This window comes from Drosophila teissieri, chromosome 4, assembly GCF_016746235.2.
Source record: "Drosophila teissieri strain GT53w chromosome 4, Prin_Dtei_1.1, whole genome shotgun sequence".
Classification (NCBI taxonomy): domain Eukaryota; kingdom Metazoa; phylum Arthropoda; class Insecta; order Diptera; family Drosophilidae; genus Drosophila; species Drosophila teissieri.
This window is the reverse complement of record NC_053033.1, coordinates 144263-170952: the sequence shown is the minus strand read 5'-3', so window position 1 is coordinate 170952 and position 26690 is coordinate 144263. Positions and strand designations below refer to the sequence as shown.

The 26690-nt window shown below is 34.8% G+C and overlaps 2 protein-coding genes across 4 annotated transcripts; both read left to right on the top strand.

The window, feature by feature from the left end:
* Nucleotides 1–3727: 3727 nt before the first annotated feature.
* LOC122622832 (40S ribosomal protein S3a) lies at nucleotides 3728–4748 on the top strand. Its single transcript, XM_043801385.1, has 2 exons — nucleotides 3728–4114; nucleotides 4206–4748. Exons 1-2 carry the CDS (start codon nucleotides 3774–3776, stop codon nucleotides 4669–4671), a joined length of 807 nt encoding a protein of 268 aa, XP_043657320.1. The 5' UTR covers nucleotides 3728–3773; the 3' UTR covers nucleotides 4672–4748.
* Nucleotides 4749–16239: 11491 nt separating this feature from the next.
* LOC122622829 (transcriptional activator cubitus interruptus) lies at nucleotides 16240–24259 on the top strand. 3 transcript variants are annotated; one of them, XM_043801380.1, is made up of 6 exons: nucleotides 16240–16409; nucleotides 19702–20062; nucleotides 20125–20774; nucleotides 20834–21346; nucleotides 21413–21577; nucleotides 21632–24259. In XM_043801380.1, the coding sequence occupies exons 2-6, from the start codon at nucleotides 19768–19770 to the stop codon at nucleotides 24107–24109; spliced, it is 4101 nt and encodes a 1366-aa protein (XP_043657315.1). In that variant the 5' UTR covers nucleotides 16240–16409; nucleotides 19702–19767; the 3' UTR covers nucleotides 24110–24259. The 3 variants fall into 3 exon arrangements, with proteins under 3 accessions (XP_043657315.1, XP_043657314.1, XP_043657316.1); XM_043801379.1 differs by having other exon boundaries at nucleotides 16240–16675; nucleotides 19686–20062; XM_043801381.1 differs by having other exon boundaries at nucleotides 16240–16675; nucleotides 19686–20062; nucleotides 21480–21577; nucleotides 21632–21844.
* Nucleotides 24260–26690: the final 2431 nt, after the last annotated feature.

Here is a 26690-nt window from a genome sequence, read left to right as displayed (position 1 = left end):
TAAATATGTTCTTTATCATAATCAAAAGAGATCGGGTCCCCAGACGTTGCACCCCGAATTTCCAAAGCAAAAGATACTTTCAACTCAGCGTAAAAAACGCGCGGTTTAGTGCCAATTCTGCTAAAAGCGCAGTTGCTGCGCAGTACAAAATTGTATGGCGGACATACATTTTTTCCTGTATTGGCGCCTTGTTTTTCAATCCCTGACTTTGTAATGATTTTAAATGAATGTATAATGATTAACGATCCTTCAAAAAGATTAAATGAAGTAAAATTGAATGATTATTTTGAACAAAAAGGTAAAACTAGATAAAAAATTGATAAAATTAAAAATAACAATTTTTTTCTTAAAAATGTATTTATTTTTTGATTTCAAAACATTAAATATGTACCATATTAGCATTTTCAGAGAAAACAAATGAAAAGTATTTGTCGAAATTGGATAACAATTGAGAAAACTACCTCAAACAACATTCAGGCATGCTCCGGTAATCGTAAGTTTTTTTCGAATTCGATTTGAGATTTGGCTCACGATTGTTAGGTGCTTTGGTTTTCGTAAAATTTTTGCTATGGTTTTGCTATCGGAATGTTTCGTTTCTCATCGCTTCTTGCTGCGCAAACACCTGTTTTATTTTATTTCTCTAAATCAAATAATATATTTGCCATTGCTTGTTTTGAAGCCAGGAGAAGGCAGATATATGAGGTCTTGAGAAAATCTAAAGTTGCCACCTTTTTGAAAGTTTTAATTTCGATGTTCGCAATTATTTTTTTGCATTTTATAAGTAATTTTACCTGCCTGTTTCGTTCCACGAACTCTCCACGCAACTCTCGCGATAGCTTTTGGTGACGTACTTATCGACCCTTTACCAAATCGTAAATTGTTGTTGCCGACGGCAACATTTTGTTTGTCAAATCTGGGATGGGGTCAGAAATATATTTTTTATTAAATAACTAAGTGGCAGAATGATTTTGTAGGGATGTGGAATTAACATCAATAGACCATTGAGTTAACTATTTTTTTCCCTTAGTAAATAAGATCAGATTTAAAATCGAAATCGTAAAAATCTTACGAATTCGATTACCGGAGCATGCCTGATTAATTTTCGAGTATAAAATCTACTATTTATCACACCATATTGTATGACCACTCGAAAGGTACTTAAATTACCTTTCATTAATAAAAAATTATGAAAATATCTCAACTGGCTCAAGAGTTATGATTTTTGTAACCCAAAAGTATCTAAGGCGCCACTGTGCGTCGCCATCGACGCCGAAAATACTACCTAGCCTTAGCAACACTTAACTCGCTGTGGAATTTATGTTTTGCACTGAATAATTTTGTAAATTTGAAGTTTAGTTTTATTTATTTACTTCCTAATTATCAATTTTTTAAGTCTAATTTATTTTTTAACTAAATATTGATTAATTAAATTTTTCAACTTCAATATATTTAGTAGAAGCAAAGCATTTTCACATTTAAAAGCCTTTAGGCAACGTTGCAGATTTTGAATTATACGGTTCTATATAGTAGTCTTCTTTGGACCACACCATCGGTGCTTAATATAACCGCGTAAACTGCCGTGCACAGGTAAATATTTTTCCAATGCTCCGTCCAAAAAATTTCCACAGAACAATTTTTTGAAGTTACCATTTTTTTTGGTTTTCTTATCTGACCGCAAACAAATTGTTATAAATTTTAAATTTTAAGAAAGTTTAGTTCTAACACTTTCGGAAAAACCAGCTTGTTTGAAAAAACATCTTTAAATAACTAAATTCTGCATGCCTATTGCTTCCGAAAACCTTTTGACAGGCCAACACAAAATGTGATTTTTTTAACTTTTTGGTGAATTTTTCGGAACCGAGTATAAGGATTTGTATTAAAATTAAAAGCCTTCAAAATATATATGCAAACTATTTCTACAAATATGCACTTTTAAACAAGAAATATCGAGTTCACCCGTTACTCAGCTGGTGGAAGTGCGAAGACGAAATTTCAACACTAACAGTTCTTGGCGGCTTGTGGGCATTAGTATGGGCGTGGCAAAAGGATTTTTGGCAAATCGATAGAAATTTTCAAGACTATAAAACTGTAAAAAAATATCAAAGCATTTTTTATAAGTGTGGGCGTGGCAGTTTAGGGAAGTTTGTGGGCGTGGCAAAAAGATTTTTAGCAAATCGATAAAAATTTACATAACTAATAAAAAAAATTAAAAAATTCAAAACATTTTTTAAAAGTTTGGGCGTGGTAGTTTTGGACGGTTTGTGGGCATTAGAGTGGGCGTGGCAACAGGGGTTAACAAACTTGCGCTGTGTCTATGTCCCTGGAGTCTGCGTGCTACATGTCAACTTGCAAGCTCTTATAGTTCCTGAAATCTCGACGTTTACACGGACGGACAGGGTCCGATCGACTCGGCTATTGATGATAATATATATAATTTGTATGGTCGGAAACACTTCCTTTTGCCTGTTACATACTTTTCAACAAATCTAGTATAGCCTTTTACTCTACCAGTAACGGGTTTAAAAATAATAAGAAATAAAAACAGGCACTTTCCAGAAGAACTATCCTTTTCCACCCACAATTTTGTATAAGCGTATCCGAATGCTTTTTCGAGATGGTACAAGAATTTAAATAATGCAACATATGTACTAGTTTTGGAACGACCGGATATTTGATCAGGCGAACCTCTTAAATAGGTAAGTTGTATGTACAATATAAGAGCATTCAATTACTACATTTGAAGTCTAATGGCTATTTTCACTTACTTTTTTTAAAGATATGGCATATAAAAATAAAATCAAACACAAATACACATCCACAAACCGGGAAATATTATGCCCACAATTTTAAAATTTTTTTTTAAAAAATGCGCTGCTCGCTCCGGGCGTGTTCGTTCATAAAAAAACAGCCTTGACTCATAAAGTGAGTATTATATCGAATAATTTGCTTCCATAAAAAAATCATCATTTGGAAATGAGGATTAAAATTGAAAATATCATGAATCAATTTATCTGAATTGGGATGGACTATACATAGTTTATATTGTATATTTTGCTTATATAAAATATATATAAAATTTATTGTGATAAATAGGCCAGCTGTATTGTGTGCGAACATATGGTTAATGATGTGCGATGGTCTTGGAAAAACGGAAACATCAAATCGATAACAATAAACATGGCCGAAACGCAACTTGCTTCCGTTTTTATTACAAAAGATTTCTATCTTCAGCTAAGACTAATAAATTAAACATAAAGTTATTTTAATGAATCCTTTTATAGATTAGGAAAAATCCGATAGTCATAAAATAATACAAACCCAGATTAGACTAAAATAAACAGAAAATAAAAAATTAAACAGAAATAATAGGTAGTCCTAAAACGGCTTCTGCTTAATTATTTTTTCGTTATATAAAGATTTTTTTGTTATGTTAAAAGATTTTTCTCGAAATTCATGGAAGGGGTTATTCCTTCTCCTGTATACAAAACTACAAACGTATCAGGTTCATTAAGAATTCCAAACTTTGCCCTTAATGCCATACCAATAGCTCATTTTTTCCCTTAACTAAAAAAAGGTGAACGTCTACACTGCGCCAGAAAATTCGGAACGACGCAGCCTAATGAAATGTGGGAAACCGATATAACACAAACATATTCTATTAGTACGTCGTCTGAAATTTTAAAATGAAACTGCCGGCGTTTACCACTACTGGTTTCCTTCTTTTCACATACGTCGCCAACGTGATTCGACCTTTTCCGGTTTATTCGTTGAACATGGCAGTTGGCAAAAATAAAGGTCTCTCCAAGGGTGGCAAGAAGGGCGGTAAAAAGAAGGTGGTGGATCCGTTTTCGCGCAAGGATTGGTACGATGTTAAAGCACCGAATATGTTTCAAACCCGCCAAATCGGTAAAACACTTGTAAACCGTACCCAGGGTCAAAGAATAGCGTCGGATTATTTAAAGGGTCGCGTTTTTGAGGTGTCTTTAGCTGACTTGCAAAAGGATATTGATCCAGAACGTTCTTTTCGCAAGTTCCGTCTGATTGCAGAGGATGTTCAAGACCGAAATGTGCTTTGTAACTTTCATGGCATGGACTTGACTACGGACAAGTACAGGTTAGTAGGCGTTCATTATACACAAGTTTTCGACCTTATATATTACATACATACAAATTTAAGTGCCTATTAAAATTTCAATATTGGTTAGGTCAATGGTTAAAAAGTGGCAAACACTAATTGAAGCTATTGTTGAAGCAAAGACTGTAGATGGGTACCTCTTGCGAGTGTTTTGTATCGGATTTACTGCCAAGGATCAGCAGTCTCAGCGCAAGACATGTTATGCTCAACAATCGCAAGTCAGGAAGATTCGTGCTCGTATGACTGACATTATTACCAACGAAGTTAGTGGTGCCGATCTAAAGCAGCTAGTTAACAAACTTGCTCTGGACTCAATTGCGAAAGACATTGAAAAAAGCTGTCAGCGCATATATCCGTTACATGATGTTTACATTCGTAAAGTCAAGGTATTGAAGAAACCGCGCTTCGACGTCTCAAAGCTTCTGGAACTACATGGCGATGGTGGTGGCAAATCCGTGGAAGCCGTTGTTTCCTCCGAGGGAGCCGTAATCGACCGCCCCGAAGGTTATGAGCCCCCAGTACAGGAAGCTGTTTAAATTGAATATGAAATGCATATTTTGCAATGTATTGCATTCAAACATAAAATACATTTCACTACAAATTGCATAAACTATTTGTTGACTTGTTATATTAGTTTGTGGGCTTCTGTAAAATCTTCCGTCTTTTAGGCATACGTCTGTTCCAGTTGTCGTTCCTGAATGTGGTATGTATATCTTATATTTTGGCGCTAAGCCGATACTTACTTGTACATTATATAGGTTCCGTTTCGAAACGATCGAGATATATTCAAAGAAGCCGAAAATTCACAGGTATGTTTAAAAATTAATTTATAAATTCCAATAAGTATAAAATGTGCAATAAAACTAGTTTTTAACAATCTGTTAACTGTCTTATTTTTAATTTTGTCGCCCTGATTCAACCTTTATATTATTTAAAGAGCTTGCTGGTACATTGGTACCATTGTGGTACAATTGGTAACAAGTTTAATCTAAAGAAACAATTTTTTTTATTATTTTTAGCATATTTTCGAAAACAGTTAAGCTTACTATTAGTACTTTATATTTTCTTTATAACATTTATCTCTTTTACTTTTATACGGCTCGAAAGGATGTTCATACTTACGCTACAGTAGTAATAACTAGTAATCGACTATTCACACCTAATGTGCTTTGTAACTAGTTGCACCTTACTTAGTTATTTCAAAGTAAAAATGTTTTTAAGCAAATCTTATTTGCAAATATAAGTAACTTCTTAAGACTTAGAAATGGATAAATCTGAAATAGTTGCATATATTATATTTGAGAAATTATTATGATGTTATTTTTCGTCTCTGTCATTTCATGATGAAAACTAAAGTGCTGAAATACCTTTTCTAAAATATCTTGCGTTAAATTAAATTTTTTTCATTTATACAATTATGTTTATGTATTTATCTTTGTAGGTTTGTCGATTGGTAAAAAGTCTATGGTATACTACATTACAAACACCTTGGATACCATTCCCAACACTTCGGTGAAAAACCGAGGGTACGAAGTCGACTACGATACATACACGAACTAATTAAAATAATGAATTATCCGAGTGACTATAGGCAACTCAAAAAATTAAATGGCTAACAAGGAAAAATGGTAAAAGTAAACCGGTATAAATTTTAAATATTTGATAAGATTTTCCACAAAAAATAAATAGAAAAACAAATTGTCAAAACCAATCATTCTATTCCATTACTCCGTTAAAAACATTTTTGTTTTAATTTATCAATATTGGGAATTTGAACAATTTTACTGTACCGCCGACTTATCCTCCGACGTATCAACTATTATAGTCGGACTGGATCCTTTGACGACGACTTGAAATTCCACACTTAATCTTGCTTCCGTTTTCGCTGCTATTTTTAGTTGTATGATGGAAACTGGCCTGGCCTCTCATCGATCTCTTTCATTTCTCAATATCCGTGTGGGGCTAGATAATTCATACGTTCATATATGATAATGATTCCATATAAATAACTAAATGAGATTCGTTATGAAATAGGATGAATTAAAGGGTTTTCGAGTCTACATATGGAATTGCCACCATACATGTTACAATCTCAAGAGAATTTTTATTTGTATTGCAGTGGTTAGTGCTAGTACCATTAAAAACAAAACCAAGGACTTTCCTACTTTTAAAACAATAAATAACGATGGCAGTCTATGGTTCGTAATATTGTTATTTTGATCAGTTCTTTGGCTAGTACGGTAAATGTTTCTGAAATAGTCGTAAAAAATTGTTGCATGTTGAGATACCGCAGAAAATCATAAAATATAATTTTTCAATGTTTTTTTTCGAAAGTTTGCAGGGTAAGTAAAATAGATTACGTGTAAGTCTTGAGGAAATCGAAATTAAAACTGGGTGGTATATGTAAAACTTCTTAAAATCGGGAAACTATTTTGGAGCCCATATAAAAAATTGTAAAATAAATGATTTCAATAAATTATCTTGTATTAGTTTATTTAATTATCTTTCCAAAATGCTAATGCACTTTAATAAATCGGATTTCTGAAAGCAAATATACAAAAAAATGTGTTCAGTCCTATGTGTGTACTTTTCGTTCAGTTATTTAATAGCATCTTTTCATTTTATTGATTAAAAAATTAACGAATTAAGAAATTATAAATTGGTTCGGCTTTTACTAGATCATTTTGACTCCACCGGGTAACTTTTACCTCAGCAAAAATGTAATTGGGCTGAAGACTTAGATGCAATAATGGTGAAATTCCTTAAGGATTCTGATTCAGTGAAATCGTAGTTTACTTTGAAATTGGCCTCAACACAGTGTGAACGTTTTATTTAATATCGAGCGAAACTCAGTTTAGTGTGGAAAGTTTTTAACAAAATTGGTAGTGGTCGATATACCTATCGATCGATAACAAAATGTAATTTTTATACCCGCTACTAGTAGAGTAAAAGGGTATACTAGATTCGTTGAAAAGTATGTAACAGGCAGAAGAAAGCGTTTCCGACCATATAAAGTATATATATTCTTGATCAGGATCAATATCCGAGTCGATCTGGCCATGTCCGTCCGTATGAACGTCGAGATCTCAGGAACTATAAAACATAGAGTTTGTCGATTCATGTTGCCACGCCCACTCTAACGCCCACAAAACGTTTAAAGCTGCCACGCCCACACTTCTGAAATGTTTTTATATTTTTTCCTTTTTGCATTAGTCTTGTAAATGTCTATCGATTTACCACGCCCACTTTAACGTCCACTAGCTGAGTAACGGGTATCAGATAGTCGGGGAACTCGAATATAACGTTCTCTCTTGTTAAAACGGCATTATCATGAGATAAAAATAACAATTACAACTGAAAAAACTTAAAAAGTTACAATTAATTATTTTAATGAAGAGAATGATTTTATTTTATAAAATTTGGACAATTGTGCTTTTATAAAGTTAAAAGCAAAGTCGGCACAGAAGTTGATATCAAAACTTTTGTATGTTGTTTTATTAAAAAGATTACAATTGTGAACGTTCTGCGGAAAGGTTCCAAATTTCTGAAGATATTGGGGCAAGCAGTTTTTTTTTTGCCAAGAATTTTTCTCGGACAAATCGCAACCTTATCTAACAATAACTTGTAACGATAAAATTTATTTTAATGCTCTTAAACCCACTGCAAAAAACATAAGGTAAGTTATAATTTTAGAATGTTCCATCAAAGTCGGATAAAATACAAACAAGGCAGATCGCCATAGTCGAGTCTGTCGACAATCAGATACCCATTACCCAGGGGTGCGTACAAAAAACTTTAAAATTTTTTGGCATATCTATAGAAATTACGCATTAAGGTGTTCATCTGCGAAACAATTATTGGCATACTGATCAAAATTGGAAAGGATTAATGAAATGAAAAATATCAAAACAAAAAAGTGTAGTTATGTGAAAACAAACTATCTAATCAGATCTTATTTACAAAGGAAAAAAATAGTTTACTCAGTGGTCTATTAATGTTTTTCCACATCACCACAAGATAATTCTGCCACTTAGTTATTTTATACAAAATTTATTTCTGACCTCACCTCAGATTTGACCAACAAAATGTTGCCATCGGCAACGGTTTTCTATTTGGCCGGGGGTCGATAAGTACGTCGCCAAAAGCTATCGCAAATAAATACTTATAAAATATAAAAGAATTTATAAATTAATTTAAAGGAGGTCCAAAAGTGTTGTTTGTAAGTAATGCTATTTAATTTAATTACTTAATTGCAAATATAAAAGTCATTTTTTCACGTTGTTTGATTTTGACAAAGTTTGAAGATAAAACAGGTGTTTAAGCAGCAAGAATCGATGAGAAACAAAACATTCCCATAGCAACATTTGGCGAAAAGCATAGCACCTAAAAACGAAATCAAAAGATTTGGCCCAACCCAAATTCGAAAAAAAACTACGGTCCCATTTTCATTTCCATGTTTTGAATGCATTTGCTTATTAGAAAATTACTGAAAAATACCTGTGGGCCCAACTGAGCATCAAGAGCGTGCTGCTCCAGTAGCTAGTTGGACTACGAGGGAAAAATTTGTTTAAATTGTCGATCGGCAAGATCGCCCCTTCCGGCCATATAAATTATATATATTCTTGATCTGAATCAAGAAGCACAGTCGAACTGGCCAAGTCCGTATGGACGCATCGATCTCATGAACTGTAAAAGGTAGAAAGCTGTAACTAGGCATGTATGTAGGTTCCAGAGACGCTTCGCAAGTTTGTATCCAATTTTTGCCACGCCCACTCTAACTCCCAAAAAACAGCCAAAAACTGCCACGTTCACACAAAAGTTCCGATTTTTTTTATAGTCTTTAAAATTTCTAACGATTTGCAAAATAACTTTTTACCACGCCCACTATAACGCTCAAAACTTCCACGCCCACACTTTTGATTTTAATTTTAACTTTTTTCTTTTAATTTTTCGCATTGTTGCAAACCAATCCTTTTTCTATATGCCAGAAAAATTTGAATATTTCTCGTTCGCAATTATACTAACTAGTATAGGGTATCTGAAAGTCGGGGAACTCGACTAAGGCGTTCTCTCTTTAATTTTTGTTGTTGCACTCTTTAATTTATCATATGAAATGGTAGCAGATGTCTAGCCATTCATGGTTAGTTTTCTTTGAAAAAAACGTATTCGTGTACTACCCGATAATAATAATACATTTTTAAATAATCAAAAAATATTTCAATTTGGACGCCCATACGAACTCAAGTAATCAAAAGCTGTACAATATTTTGGAGATGGGACATATGCAGTTAAAGAAAATTGCCTGTAGCTTTGTAGATGGATTTTGCCTTAAACATGATGGAATCGTTTCTTTAATTGTAATTTGTGGATTTTATTTTCAGAAATTGGTAAAAAAAAATATTAAAATTAAACTTATTTTAATTGACTGGCCTATTTATCCTGACTAAGAATATATATATTTAAAAAGGTATAAAACGCGTTTTATCTGTTACATACTTTTGAACGAATGTAGTACACCAGTTTACTCTATATGTACCGTCAGTATTAGTATACACGTTTACTCTATGAGTAAAGGTGTCTCACTGACCATAAATTGTTGACATTAACTTAATCTCGAAGACAGGCGCTTTGTTTCTATACATAAATGTCAGAAAAATCGTCGACTTTAAAGTTAATTTTTAATCTTTTTAATAAAAATAAAAAAAACTAGGCCATCATTTAGAAATAAAAACAAGAGTCAAGTCCCCTGTCTATCAGATACCCGTTACTCAGCTAGTGGAAGTGCGAAGGGGAAAGGAGAAAACATTGACAAAGAAACTAATACAAAAATCAAAAAATATCAAAATTTGTGCGGGTTGTGGGAGTAAGAGTGGGCGTGGTAGCATGGGAAAACAAACTTGCGCTGCGTCTATTTCCCTAGAATCTGTATGCTTCGTCTCAACCCTCATAGCTTTTATAGTTCCTGAGAAATCGACGTTCATATGGACGAACTGGGCCAGATCGACTCGGCTATTGATCCTGGTCAAGAATATATATACTTCATATGGTTGGAAACGGTTCCTTCTGCCTGTTACATACTTTTCAACGAATCTAGTATACCCTTTTACTCTACGAGTAACGAGTATAATTATACATGATTAAGACCACAGATAATGTGCCAGGTTTAATGTGCAATACATTTAAAATAGCAGGCAATTAAAGTAGTTCTCTTAATTATAGGTACGTATGTCTGTATATTTAATTTAAAAAAGGTGGTGGCACAGGACTTTGAATAAAACTGAAGTCCGCCCTAATATACATACGCATATGCCTATGTATAGTCTCTTGAGATTTTTTTTCGAAATATTTATACAAGTATCACACGTTTGTATGCGTATTGACGCTTGTGAGAATGTACATACATGTATGTTCTTGCATACGTAAATATGAATGTATGCAATATCCAGTTTAAAGGCTTAACCCCTTAAGGCTTTTATGTATATATGTATGTACATACCATATTTGACAAAATTGTGTTTAATAGGAAGAGTTGCTACAACTATGTAAAAAGTTGCGTGTGTTAATACTTTTAAACAATAAATTACTTCTCAATAAATATAAAAAATTAAGGTTAGTTTATACACGTATGCATATACATATATACATTGTACATATATATGTACCTATAAAGGCCCAAAAAACGTTCCCTTAATTTGGGTCTGTTTGTGCCTGTTTTTTTCTGTTTTTTCCTTTTTATTTTCAGCTTCGACGGACAACATTATTCCAAAGGTCTTCTCGACTCAGTTTCTTGATAATGATGATGCTTCAATCTGTGCCTGCTCCGTCTTAATCGAAAAAGAAACTGGATTCAAGAAGACATTATACGTTTACGGCTTGAATGCGTATGTATGTATACGTACAGATGTAGTATGTTCATACTAATATGTATACGTATGCACATATGTATATACACTTGCACAGACATATATACTTATCGATGTGTCTATATATATAAGTGTGAGTGCATACCGCTAAAGCCCAATTTTTTCCCCCTTTTCGGTTTCGATCCGTTGACTAATTAAGCCTTTAAAATTTGTACTGGGCCCAAGAGGAGAAGAAAATAAAGTCATTGGGTACACTGCATACTTAAAGAGCTATGCCAGGCAAGCAAAAAGTCGAAACCATTTTTATCATAGATGCATTACATTTATTATTCGGAGAGAAAAACGATTTCATTTCAACGATTTGTTAATGATTTGTCAATAAAATATATGAAACCTTAGTGTTGGCTTTTAATTTAAAATACATACATACATAGGTAAATAGTTATTGGGGAGAGGTGGTTGGGTTAGCTTCTAGTGAATGGAGATATACGTGTACACAATGGCGTGCAAACATATATAGATGTGCATTTGTGTATATTTTTTCTAACTGAATAATAATACTGAATACTAAATATGTATATATGAATGTATTAAAAAAATTCTGGTTTCGTAGTTTCCAAGAACCGACAAACCGTTTGTCATAAAAAGGAATGGAACCACCAAACATAATATGTATATATATAAATGTATGGGTACACAACATACTTAAATAAGCGTACAGACGTACCTGCAAATACGATTATTTGGTGCGGATATTTATACATACATATCCTCACACATATAAAGTCTGGAAAATCACACGAATGCACGTTAAACAAACATACAGATATGAATATGTGTATGTAAGCTGAAGAAGCACAGCATGTGTCCGCTTCTTTCATAGAGAGAAGATTTGAGTAAGACGTTAAATTACAAAAGGCAAGGCACATACATACACACTTGTATATATGTGTATGTATATATAACACTAACGCAAAACGCATGTGTATCAAGAGTATCTGACGAAACCCTATTCAATCCTGCTGTGCACTTGCAGGAAAAATGTTATTTTTCTGGTTTTAAGGCCGGACAGGGATACACACCCACAGCATGCACACGTATTGTGTGTAGTTTTAAAGTTGGGGAAATCACTGGCCTAGGCTTGTAAATGATTGTTGTAAAATAGGCATTATGACTGCCCAAATTCAAACAAATTTCAGATAAGTAATACAGGTACAACAAAGATGAGCATAATTGTAATAAACCATTTTTTTCTATAGATATATAAAGATACATTTTCTTCAAATATGACAATTACATACATATGTATATTTTTACTACGACATTACTTTAATGGACGCATCAAAATATACATATCTATGTATAAAATTGATGTATTTATATTTATGCGTACCTTTGCAGGCGGTGTTATTTATTTATTTAATTAAGAAGCTTGAAATTTATTTTCTAGTCTTCAACAGAATTTTAATGCTATCTTTTTCAAACCTATCGATAGATTTGTATTTTATTGTAGGTAGTTTATATGTATATATGTACATACATTTGTGTATGTATTTCAACAACGTAAGTACACAAAAACAAATTAGTTTTATATATATAAATCTGACATTTTTTAGAAGTACGGATGTGAAAATTTATTTTCAGTTCGTTGGCTTTATAATAGTTAATATTATGGAATAAACTGGGAATACCAACTTTCTAGATCATATAGTTCTTAAGACAAGTACAAAACAAAAAAGTTCGTATATCAGATAGTATAGTATAATATAGTATTTATTATTAAATAATATAGTATATAAATGATGTATATAAGTATATAACATTGTATAAGTATAAACAAAAGAAAACGCTATTGTCTAATTCCCCGACTATCTAATACCCGTTACTCAGCTTGTAAAAGTGCGAAGAGAAATTTCAACACTGACCATTTTTGGCGGTTTGTGGCCGTTAGAGTGGGCGTGCCAAAAAGATTTACGGCAGATCGATAGAAATTTGTGCGGTTTGTGGGCGTTAGGGTAGGCGTGGCAAAAAGTTTTTCTGCAGATCGATAGAAATTTACTAGACTAATACAAAAATGAAAAAATATCAAAACATTTTTCAAAAGTGTGGGCGTGGCAGCTTTGGGCGGTTTGTGGGCGTTAGAGAGGGCGTGGCAAAAAGATTTGTGGCAAATCGTTAGATATTCACAAGACTAATACAAAAATGAAAAAATATCGAAACATTTGTCAAAAGTGTGGACGTGGCAGTTTTGGGCGGTTTGTGGGCGTTAGAGTGGGCGTGGCAACATGAATCGACAAACTTGCGCTTTTTAGCTTTTGTAGTTCCTGAGATCTCGACGTTCATACGGACAGACGGACAGACGGCCAGACGGACAGACGGACAGACGGACAGACGGACAGACGGACGGACAGACGGACATGGCCAGATCGACTCGGCTACTGATCCTGATCAAGAATATATATACTTTATATGGTCGGAAACACTTCCTTCTGCCTGTTACATACTTTTCAACGAATCTAGTATACCCTTTTACTCTACGAGTAAATATTCTTTATTTGCAGGGTAATATAGTATACAAGATACATATGCTGTAAAGGTTATAAAACTGCTAACACTGCTAATTTTGTATGTACATTTTATTTTTTTTCGTGCCACCCACTACCAACGCTCACAAAATACAAAGTCCTTTTAGGCTAGCTAAATACTTTTTCTTTAGAGTAATTATTCACTTTATTTTTACGGAAACACCAGAAATTGTCAGAATGACTCCATCCCTGCTTCAAAAACAATTATATATGGATTAACTATTTAATTCTTTTTTGGTCCTAATTTAAAACTTCAGACTCTATTAAACGGGTCAAGCTCCATTACTTTTACGGAAAATTAATGGAATTATATGACATTTTTGTAGAATTAGACGATAAATGATATACATATACGTACATAGTTTTATCAAAACTTAGTCTTGACAAAGCTATCTTGTAAATTATGTACATACATACATATGTAAATGTTGTACACAGATGTAAAGGACTACTAATTCAAATGTTTTATAATTGTTCAAACAGCAGTTTTGTTAATTTTACGTGTTTAAAACAAACAAGAAAAATTCTTCACTTCATAGAAAGATTATTTTAAGTAAGTAGTAACTCTTTAGTTTTTTTTTTGTTTTCTGTTCTGTTACACATAGTCAAATATGTATGTACATATGTAGTTTACAGTGTGTTTTTATCATTTAAAGAGTGCATAGACTAAAATGAATTTATTTACCTGATATTACATTTCATAAAGTATGCTTAAACCTTTGGTTAGTTTTGTCTAGAGCACTTTCGTTATACTCATTTGTTAGACCCGAAAATTTCTTCTAGATTAAAGGCGCACACTTAAATCGTAGAAAAGTATGTATAAGATAGAAGGACTCGATAGAAAGGCTATGTACAAATTACTTATCATCCGAATCAATCTAGTCATGTCCATATGTACATAAGTCCGACCGTCTGCCGGGATGTCCGTCCGTGTTATTGTACATAGATATCTTGGGAACTACGAAATATGTGGGGTGGGACTCAACTTGCAAATTTGTTTCAAGACAATGTTATTAAATTGACCAGTACCTATCTAGGTCCCAAAGTGGAATTAATTTCAAAGCCATGAACACGGTTTTAAGAGCTGCGAAGTAGAGCTTGTTCTATGAGTTAGTGCAAGCAGTCTTGGGCTAAATCGTCTTTGCTATAGCTACATTTATACATACATACTTGGTTCAAAACCTTTTAATTGCTACAAACTTTCAAAGTATTTAATGTGCACTTCTGCTCTTAGATAACGGATATATTATATGTACATATATGTATTTGTCATATACCATTTAATGAAACTTTTATAACCGATACAAATACAAATACAACAAGAGAGAACGCTATAGTCGAGTTCCCCGACTATCTGATACCCGTTACTCAGCTAGTGAAAGTGCGAAGGAGTCTTCAGCACTGACAGTTTTTGGCGGTTTGTGGGCGCTAGAGTGGGCGTGGCAAAAAGTTTTTTGGCAAATCGATAGAAATTTAGAAGACTAATACAAAAATGAAAAAATATCAAAACATTTTTCAAAAGTGTGGGCGTAGCAGCTTTGTGCGGTTTGTGGGCGTTAGAGTGGGCGTGGCAAAAAGTTGTTTGGCAAATCGTTAGAAATTTATAAGACTAATACAAAAATGAAAAAATATCAAAACATTTTTCAAAAGTGTGGGCGTGGCAGTTTTGCGCGGTTTGTGGGCGTTAGAGTGGGCGTGGCAACATGAATCGACAAACTTGCGCTGCGTCTATGTCTCAGGAGTCAGTATGCTTAATCTCAACTTTCTACCTTTTGTAGTTCCTGAGATCTCGACGTTCATACGGACAGACAGACGGACAGACGGACGGACAGACGGACGGACAGACGGACGGACAGACGGACATGGCCAGATCGACTCGGCTATTGATCCTGATCAAGAATATATATACTTTATATGGTCGGAAACGCTTCCTTCTGCCTGTTACATACTTTTCAACGAATCTAGTATACCCTTTTACTCTACGAGTAACGGGTATAAAAATATAAATATATTTTTGTATACACATATATGTATGTATGTACATACATATATGGAAATGGCCATATTGAGTACAATAGGTAAATGGAATATTTGGCATACGGTGGTCAAAAACAACAGATAGGAACAAGAGAACCAAAATCCAGATTGAATCGGGGCTGCAAGCGGATGTAAGAGCAAGTGTTGCTTCAAAGTACGTTTTGTGTATATAAAGATCGTCTTTGTCAATAGCATTCTGCTAGTATTCTGTTTGATAAATAACTTGGTAATGCCGAGGGCACGAATTAAGCCACATTAGTAAGACTGAAACACAAAACTGAAGAAATGACGCTTTATCACATGATAGCGTGAAAATATCCATGTTAACAGCACTGGCACCGAAGAGTATCTGGACTCGCGTATATGTATTGTGTAGCCATCTTCGATCTGCCCGCCTTCGCCGACTGTTCGTGATCCGTAGGTACACACAGACATTTAAATCTCCAATGCACTTGTTACTGTATTGTATTTATGTTTGTGAACTAACATGTATCTATGTAGCATCTGTACCAGTATCTGTGTTTGGATAATGGTGTTTGTGAGAGGAGATCCGAACTGCTCCATCTAAACTAACGAAGCATTGCAACGGCTAGTGTTAATGTCGCTCAGTCCACTCGTGAGAAACACAGGAATAAGACGCAGCATTCGAAAATTATTGACTTGTCTTACAAAACAGATTTTCATTGTTCGTTACTTAAAATTTGTGATATATATATATATATATATGTTCGGGACTGTTAATTCTATAAATACACATGTGAGACGAGCGCATAAGCGCATTTAAGTGATGTAAATACTAAATATTACAATGCTAAAACCGACGTTTTAATCAAAGAATTTCCTTAAACTTGTTGAAATTGCTGATCAAAAGTGGAAATTAATGTGAGGAAGTTGATGAAATGCTTCTCTTTCAAAAATGGTTACGCCGACGGTGAATATTATATAAAAGAATATATGTTTTTGGCTTTCTTGAATTCATAAAAGACGTCGTTCTTGTTGTGGACTAACTTTAATAAAATGGACGCCTACGCGTTACCAACATATTTTCCACTTGCGTAAGTTTTTATTTGTATATTCGATAAGTAAGCTTTACAATAGTTAATAAATATAATTGTTGTTGTTGAGTTGTGTGTGTGTTTAAAAAGAAAACCAGCGGAAATCAATTAAAAAACGAAAAAGTGATAAGCACGATCAACAGGATCTCATTATTTATTTACAAATGTAAAAGAAGAAAATTGTTTTTAAAAATATGATATTATAATGGTATTTTTATTATAGAATTTGTTTTGGATAGGTTACAATCATAACTCCCCTTTAGTTATAAGTAAGTAATAAGTAAAAGTTATAAGAGTATATGAGTTATCAATTAAAGAATAATGGCATATGGAACTACAAAAATATTTGTATATTTATGTATATATGCATATACAATTTCTGAATAAGGAATTGATTATTAATTTTTAATCTTTTTTGCGATTTGCTATTTTACTCCAGGAATTTTACATACAACATTAAAGCACGCTATAGTCAAATTTCCCGCTACTCAGCTAAACTAAATTTTCTTGATTTTGCGGTTTAGAGTGAGCATGAACAAAATTTGTTTAGCATATTGCGGTTTAGAGACAGCATGCCTTTCGCATATCGATAGAAATCGACCAAATTTGTCTTAGAAATTCAGCCTCAAAAAGAGAGAACGCTATAGTCGAGTTCCCCGACTATCTGATACCCGTTACTCAGCTAGTGGATGTGTGAAGAAGAGTCTTTATCACTGACAGTTTTTGACGGTTTGTGGGCGTTAGAGTGGGCGTGGCAAAAAGTTTTTTAGCAAATCGATAAAAATTTACCAGACTAATACAAAAATGAAAAAATATTAAAACATTTTTCAAAAGTGTAGGCGTGGCAGTTTTTTCAGACATTTTTATACCCGTTACTCGTAGAGTAAAAGGGTATGCTAGATTCGTTGAAAAGTATGTAACAGGCAGAAGGAAGCGCTTCCGACCATATAAAGTATACATATTCTCGATCAGGATCAATAGCCGTGTCGATCTGGCCATGTCCGTCTGTCCGTCCGTCTGTCCGTCTGTCCGTCTGTCCGTCTGTCCGTCCGTCTGTCCGTCTGTCCGTCCGTATGAACGTCGAGATCTCAGGAACTACAAAAGGTAGAATGTTGAGACTAAGCATACAGACTCCAGAGACATAGACGCAGCGCAAGTTTGTCGATTCATGTTGCCACGCCCACTCTAACGCCCACAAACCGCCCAAAACTGCCACGCCCACACTTTTGAAAAATGTTTTGATATGTTTTCATTTTTGTATTAGTCTTGTAAATTTCTAACGATCTGCCAAAAAACTTTTTGCCACGCCCACTCTAACGCCCACAAACCGCCCAAAACTGCCACGCACTTTTAAAAAATGTTTTGATATTTTTTCATTTTTGTATTAGTCTTGTAAATTTCTAACGATCTGCCAAAAAACTTTTTGCCACGCCCACTCTAACGCCCACAAACCGTCAAAAACTGTCAGTGATGAAGACTCTTCTTCAAACATCCACTAGCTGAGTAACGGGTATCAGATAGTCGGGGAACTCGACTATAGCGTTTAAAAAGCGTGACAAAAACATTTCAGGAAATCGAAAGAAAATTGAAATGAAAAACAAGAGAGAACGCTATAGTCGAGTTCCCCGACTATCTGATAGCCGATACTCAGCTATCGGAAATGCGAAGGAGAGACTTCAACACTGACAGTTTTTGTCGGTTTTGTGGGCGTTTTTTGGCAAATCGAGAGAATTTTTTTTTGCAAATAGATAGAAATTTACCAAACTAATAAAAATAATGAAAAATGGGCGGTTTGTGGGCTTTAGAGTGGGCGTGGCAACATGGGTCAACAGACTTGCGCTGCGTCTATGTCTCTGGAGTCTACATGCTTAATCTGAACATTCTAGCTTTTATAGTTTCTGAGATCTCGACGTTCATACGGACAGACAGACGGACATGGCCAGATCGACTCGGCTATTGATCCTGATCAAGAATATATGTACATATATACATTATATGGTCGCAAACGTTTCCTTCTGCCCGCTACATACTTTTCAACGAATCTAGTATACCCTTTTACTCTACGAGTAACAGTTTTTTTTAACATTTTTTGACGTTTCAGGGGGCGTTTTGAAACTAGATTGCAAAAAAATCTGCATTATTCATTTGAATTTATATTATATATATATCCTGAGATCTCGACGTTCATACAAACGGGCAGACGGACATGGCTAGATCGACTGGGCTAGTGATTTTGATCAACACATATACTCTAAAGGTCTGAAACATTTCATTAGTATGAAAATGTATACCAAAACAAGACACATTTACGTCATTTTATTTGGATGAGAGATGTTTTAGTTTCTGACACATAATTTTTATATGGTTTGTGGGCGTTAAGTGGCAAAAATATTTAGGGCAAATCGAGAAAAAATTTACAGGACTAACAAAAATGTAAAGAAGTATAAAAACATTTTTTTTTAAAGTGTGGTCGTGGCAGTTTTGGGCGGTTTGTGGGCGTTAGGGTGGGAGTAGAAAAAAGATTTTCTGATGATAGATAGAAATTTACAATACTAATACAAAAATTAAAAAATATCAAAACATTTTTCAAAAGTGTGGGCGTGGCCGTTTTGAGCGGTTTGTGAGCGTTAGAGTGGGCGTGGCAACATGAATCGACAAACTTGCGCTGCATGTATGTCACTGGAGTCTGCATGCTGAATCTCAACGTTCTAGCTTTTATAGTTCCTGAGATCTCGACGTTCATACGGACAGACGGAAATGGCCAGATCGACTCGGCATTGATCCTGATCAAGAACATATATATTTTATATGGTCGGAAACGCTTCATTCTGCCTGTTACATACTTTTTAACGAATCTAGTATACCCTTTTACTCTACGAGTAACGGGTATAAATATGCCACGACCAAAATCTACTTATTTTCAATAAACTGAAACCTAAGCTGTTGCAATAATACTAACTTATTTATAGATGTTAAAAATTTAAACAAAAATGTATTTATTTTTCTATAGGTATTCTGAATTGCAGTTTTTAGCGTCCAGGCGAGCAGCTGCTGTCGCTGCAGCTGCAACCGTTTTACCAGGATCCCCATGTATGAACCAACTTCACCCAACTGATGTTTCAAGCTCGGTAACAGTTCCATCAATGATTCCAACGGTTGGACCATCAGATTCAATTAAAACTTCAATTCAACCACCAATATGCAATGAAAACAACCTTCTTGCTAATGCTACTGGTCACCAGCACAATCATCAGCCTCAACATGTTCACAATTTGAATGTTACTGGACAGCCACATGCACACGACTTTCACCCGGCTTATAGAATCCCCGGATACATGGAACAGTTGTATTCTCTACAACGAAGTAATTCAACTTCATCATTTCACGGTATTTAATTTCTTGCATTTGTACAAAAGTAACTTTAAAATGTACGGATTTTTGTCCTTTAGATCCATATGTCAATTGTGCGTCAGCGTTCCATCTTGCAGGACTTGGTTTGGGATCAGGTGATTTTTTGGCCAGCCGAGGTATGAGCTCTCTGGGTGAACTGCATCATGCGGCTGTAGCAGCAGCTGCAGCATCATCTCTAGCCAGTACTGATTTTCACTTCAGCGTGGATGGAAACAGGCGTTTAGGTAGTCCTCGACCACCAGGAGGAAGTATTCGTGCCAGCATAAGCCGCAAACGAGCCCTTTCGTCATCGCCTTATTCCGATTCATTTGATATTAATTCAATGATTCGATTTTCGCCAAATTCTTTAGCCACAATTATGAACGGTTCTCGAGGAAGTAGCGCGGCTAGTGGTTCATACGGTCACATCTCTGCTACCGCCCTTAACCCCATGTCTCATGTACATTCAACCCGTCTACAACAGATACAAGCTCATTTGTTGCGTGCTAGTGCAGGTCTTTTAAATCCGATGACATCACAACAAGCTGCTGCATCCGGATTTTCTATAGGGCATATGGCAGCCTCTGCTTCTTTGAGAGTAAATGAAGTACATCCTAATCTAAGCGATTCACCTAGCCAGATTACAACATCCTCAACTGCAAGGCTTGTTAATGCGGATCCAAACCAGGTCGGAGCGGCAACACTCTCGGTAATTTTTGCCTGATTTAAAATATTGAAAGTTTATAATATAATATAGCATTTCTGTAGTTGAAGAACTTGGATGATGCAAGAGAAAAAAAAGGCCATTTTAAAGATGTTATCACTGAGCAGCCTTCATCAACATCTGGAGCCGTAGCTCAAGTAGAAGCCGACAGTGCCTCATCACAGTTGTCTGACCGTTGTTACAATAAAATAGTGAATAATATTAAAAGCATTCCTGGTGACGTTAAAGTAAGCACCCGCTTGGATGAGTATATTAATTGCGGATCAGCCTCGACTCCATCAAATGAATATGATTGTGCTAATGCTGATACTACGGATATCAAGGATGAGCCTGGAGATTTTATAGAAACGAATTGTCATTGGCGTAGCTGTTGCATTGAGTTTATTACTCAAGATGAACTTGTTAAACATATAAATAATGACCATATCCAAACTAATAAGAAAGCTTTTGTCTGTCGATGGGAAGATTGTACTCGCGGTGAAAAACCATTTAAAGCGCAGTATATGCTTGTTGTGCATATGCGTCGCCATACCGGTGAAAAGCCACACAAATGCACGGTAAGACAAATAATTATTTATACAAAAAAATGTGTATTAATTCCTTATTAAACTTGTTTAAATTAGTTTGAAGGCTGCTTTAAGGCATATTCACGTTTGGAAAACCTGAAAACTCATTTACGGTCACACACAGGAGAAAAACCATACACTTGCGAGTATCCGGGATGTAGCAAAGCCTTTAGTAACGCTAGTGATCGTGCAAAGCACCAAAACAGGACACACAGTAATGAGGTAAGCCTATCCTCTGTTTAAATAATAATATCTTTAATTTATAGCTATTTCTAGAAACCATACATTTGTAAAGCACCTGGATGCACAAAACGTTACACCGACCCAAGCTCTCTGAGAAAACATGTAAAAACAGTCCATGGTGCTGAGTTTTATGCAAATAAAAAACATAAAGGATTGCCTCTAGATGACGTAAACTCTCGGTTACAACGAGACAACAGTCAAGGTCGGCATAATCTTCAAGAGCACAATATCGACTCAAGCCCTTGCAGTGAAGACTCACATATGGGAAAAATATTAGGCACGTCTAGTCCTAGCATTAAATCGGAATCTGATATAAGCTCATCTAACCATCAGTTAGTAAATGGAAGTCGAGCATCGGACGGTTTGTTAACATATTCGCCAGATGATCTGGCTGAAAATCTTAATTTAGATGACGCCTGGAATTGTGACGACGACGTGGACGTAGCAGACCTACCAATTGTTTTACGTGCTATGGTAAATATTGGTAACGGAAATGCGTCTGCCTCGGCTATTGGAGGTGCTGTTTTGGCTAGGCAACGGTTTAGAAGTCGTCTTCAAACTAAAGGAATAAACTCAAGTACGATCATGCTCTGCAACATTCCGGAAAGCAATCGTACCATTGGAATTAGCGAACTGAATCAGCGTATTACAGAACTAAAAATGGAGCCATGTACCGCTGGTGAAATTAAAATTCCAATGCCCACCAACACGGCCATAGGAGTATTTCCGGAAGACCTCTTACAAAATCATACAACTTTTCGTAATACAGTATTGAATAAGCAAGGAACTTCCACAGTTTCCGGCTCGGTGCAAGGACAGTTTCGCCGCGATAGTCAAAATTCGACTGCAAGCACTTATTACGGTAGTATGCAAAGTCGCCGTAGCAGTCAATCATCACAGGTGTCTTCTATACCTACTATGAGACCAACCCCCTCGTGTACTACGACTACAGCTTCCTTTTATGATCCCATTTCACCAGGGTGCTCACGGCGCTCTAGCCAAATGTCAAATGGTGCCAACTGCTATGCATTTACATCCACATCAGGATTACCCATAATAAACAAGGACTTGAATACATCTATTAATAAACCAAATCTTGAGGTTCAGGGTGTTGGAATTTACAATAGCTGTTTTCCCCCGCCTCCATCATCCCACTTAATTTCAACAAATTTAAAACGCTTACAGGGGAAAGATTCAGAAAAGTTTTATCATAATTGCAGTAGCGGCCGATTTTCTATTCCTAGTTATATGAATTCTCCACACATGAAAAACAACAATCCAGTCGGACAAAACGAATTTGATAAAGCAAAAGCGAATAATACATTACGACGTCAAACTGAGCCAGTGCCAAACTTAAATTTAGAGCCATTAACAAATATTCCTCGCTTAAGTACAACACCGCAAAGCTTTGATATTAATGTTGGAAAGTCTAATAATATAGCATCTCCAATTAATAAGGATAGTTTAAGAAAGGAACTGTGCACTGCTTCAATTAAGCCTGACATAGCAATGACTAGTGACCAACATCCAAATGAAAGAATAAATCTGGATGAAGTTGAAGAACTTATACTTCCCGATGAAATGCTTCAGTACTTAAGCTTGGTAAAAGAAGACACAAATCATACGGAAAAAGATCATCAAGCTTTAGCCATGGATTCTAATGTATCCGAAACCTTAGCTTCAAACCACTACCGAGAACAATCAAATATATATTACTCCAATAAACATATTTTAACACCGCCTACTAACGTTGATATACAACCAAATACAACAAAGTTTACAGTACAAGACAAATTTCCAATAACGGCGATCGGGGGTTCATTGAATCAGAGAGAATCTAGTACCCTAACTGTACCAAATGAACATGGGCGTGCCAAATGCGGAAGCTTCCAACAGTCTGGAAAATATATAAACACTGACATTGCTATTAAGGAGCAAACTTTGTTACCATCAGCCTATCAACGACAACCAGAAAAATCAAACTTTAATCAAATCATAGATTCATCGATGACTAGCTTGCCAGAGCTTAATGTAGTTTCAATATATCCACAAAACGAAACAGAAAATATTTTAAAAGTAAACGGACGCCATGATAATGAAATCCAATGCGGAATTATAAGTCAGTCTCAAATGTCTCCTTCTGCTAATTTGAATAATGAGGGTCAGATTTCTAGCGTAAATATGCAACCAATAACAACATCAAAATTACTTTCCTCTGAATCACAACAAATAGTTTGTGACACCCAGGCGAATAATACTTCTGTTATGCATTTAGATACATACCAGCGTACTTTGGAATATGTACAAAGTTGTCAAAACTGGATGGAGACAAACAGCACATTTACCAATCAAATACAAGGCCTCTCGGGAATGCAGATAAACACTACATTGTGGCCTGATGTTAGCAGTTCTACACATCCATATCATGGGACAAATATGGTAATCAACGATATGACAACATCCCTTACTTCCTTACTTGAGGAGAATAGATATCTTCAAATGATGCAGTAAAAAGTGTTATCTAGATAACACTGACAAGAAATTAAACATTTAATTTTTAGTTTGGACTTTCTTTATAGGCAATAAAAAATTTAATTTACATTGAAATCCTTGATTGAGCAACTGTAATTTTTTCTACACCTGTATTTATAATCAAAATCATTTTATTATTCTTCGAAAAGAAGAATTTTATTTTAAGATATAAGCAACAATAATGTCTTCCGATCTATTTTAGAAATAAAAATGCAAACTATGCACTTACTAAATAATATTTTGACTGCGTTTATTTATTACAACCTATTACTACTTGTTTACATAATAATGATTGCGACGCCACAGTCGAAGCTGACAATTACTTAACAAGCATATCGCTACCAACAACAAAAGGCGTTGCATACTTGAGTTCCTCGACTATCAGATATATGTTACTCAGCTAGTGGGAGTGCAAACGTGAAAGTTTGACATTCTTTTTTGCATATCGATAGAAAATGGCAAAATAAATAATAAAATTTTTAAAAAAATGTAAAAGTGTGGCCTTGGGGGTTATGGGCGTTAAAGTGTACGTGGCCAAATTTTCGTTTGCATATCGATAGAACTTAGAAAAACATAATACATACAAAAATGTGAACATTTTTGAAAACTGTGGGTGTGTCAGTTTTGGGCGGTTTGTGGCCGTTATAGTGGGCAAAGCAAAACGGGTCAAAAAAATTTCGATGCGTTCATGTCTGAATCCGCATGCTTAATCTTTTATAGTTCCTGAGATCTCGACCTTTATTCGGACGGACAGACAGACGGATGAACAGGCAAACATGGCCAGATAGACTCAAGAATATACATATTACATACAGTTCAACTACTCTAGTATACCCTTTTACTCTACGAGTAACGGTTATAAAAATCGAACATTTTTTCAAAAGTTTATACGGACGAACGGGCAAGCGGAATTAGGCAAATCGATTAAGCTAAAGATCATAGTCAAGAATATTTATATATATATAAATATATATATATACTCGTAAAATGCTACCTAACATATTTTTCAACGAATCTAGTAGACCCTTTTAATATTCAAGTAACGGGTAAAAAATAAATTGCCAAAATTATCAGTACTCGTTATGTAGATTAACCATGCTTAAATTAGTTATGGCTACTTTGTATATCTGTTTTCTTGTGACTGACCCTATGACCCACATGACGCGCATGTATGCACCATCGTTGCTGAGTCCGGGTCTGCCTTCGTACCGTGGGAATATGCGGGCTTATAAGATCAGTAGCCTTAATTTCGACATCCATTCCCGGTTCCATTATTTAAGACCCCCATCATGATATTTAGTATCATGGGACCATCGCCTCATAGTATTTTCCCGCCAAGCAGCTCAAACCATGGTTACCCCCCATATCCTTGAATGCCTTTGCCCAAAGAAGATCAAAGGGAATGAAAAAGAGAGCTTTTGCATGAAAGAACAGAAGAATCGCTAGAGTTATACCATTGCGACTTGCTGCGGTACAGAGAACACAAAAGGAAACAGTAATGGTCGACAATCCTGGCCCTTCATCAGCAGATAAATACATTCTTCATATTGACTATCATTTAGTCCAGATTGGTTTTTTTTGTCTATTGGGTTCTTTATTATTGTACAGACATTTCCGGAACTTTATTTAATGCAAAATGACAGCTTGTAACTAAAAATATATTTTTTGATTATAATATATTTTTTTATCATAATCAGTAATAAATTTTATATTCTTTAAAATAGTTTCCAATTTGTTTTTCTTTTCTACTTATACGCATTTAAAATCAGCTAATCATCTCTATATTTTCCAACTATAAGCCTAATGGTCTACTTTTCATATAACAATCTTGATTTATTTTTATAACTTTTTTTTTATAAAATTAAAAAAGTTGTCCCAATGATCTAATCAGTTGAAAAAGTTTTAGTAGCCGATCTTTTATATTTTATTTTATATAATCGCACGTTCTTGTCGGTGCAATAAATCAACCATTCTCAATCCCACGTCGGAAAGAGAGAGAACAAAAGAGATCTTCTTAGTTTCATCCCTGTCCCGTAAACAAAATCGAAAAATTGTAAAAAAGTCACAAACTTTTTAGTTTTCAAAACAGGTTCAAAAATATACTATTTGTGAATATATATTTAATAACGCATTTATTGTTTATAGTGTTTTAATTTCGGGTAGTTTAATATGACAAAATTCTTTGCATATTATACTTGTTGAAATTGTTTAGTTATAATTTATATAACTATATAAAATATATATAGAATTATCTTCTGAAATCAACCAAAATTGTTTGGTTGTATTATATCAAGTTTTTTTATTTATTGTGTTGTGTGTGTAAATGTAGCCTGAAATGGCAATATTTGATTAAACCTATAATATAGGTATACTAGATTCGTTGAAAAATATGTAGCAACTAGAAGGAAGCGATTCCGACCCTATTAAGAAAATATATCCGTGATTGTATAGTGTGCCATGAAGGTTAGCCGCTTGCATTAATAGTTGAAGGGTTGACCTCCTCTAGATCGATAGTTTAAATCCTAGTTTATTAAACCATTTTTTAGCGTTATAGTAGTCG

Coding starts and splice junctions, on each gene's coding strand:
- LOC122622832 (XM_043801385.1), top strand. CDS start 3,774: ATGGCAGTTGGCAAAAATAAAGGTCTCTCCAAGGGTGGCAAGAAGGGC. Junction 4,115..4,205: donor TTGACTACGGACAAGTACAG/GTTAGTAGGCGT, acceptor AATATTGGTTAG/GTCAATGGTTAAAAAGTGGC.
- LOC122622829 (XM_043801379.1), top strand. CDS start 16,638: ATGGACGCCTACGCGTTACCAACATATTTTCCACTTGC. Junction 21,347..21,412: donor AAAAGCCACACAAATGCACG/GTAAGACAAATA, acceptor TGTTTAAATTAG/TTTGAAGGCTGCTTTAAGGC. Junction 21,578..21,631: donor ACAGGACACACAGTAATGAG/GTAAGCCTATCC, acceptor AGCTATTTCTAG/AAACCATACATTTGTAAAGC.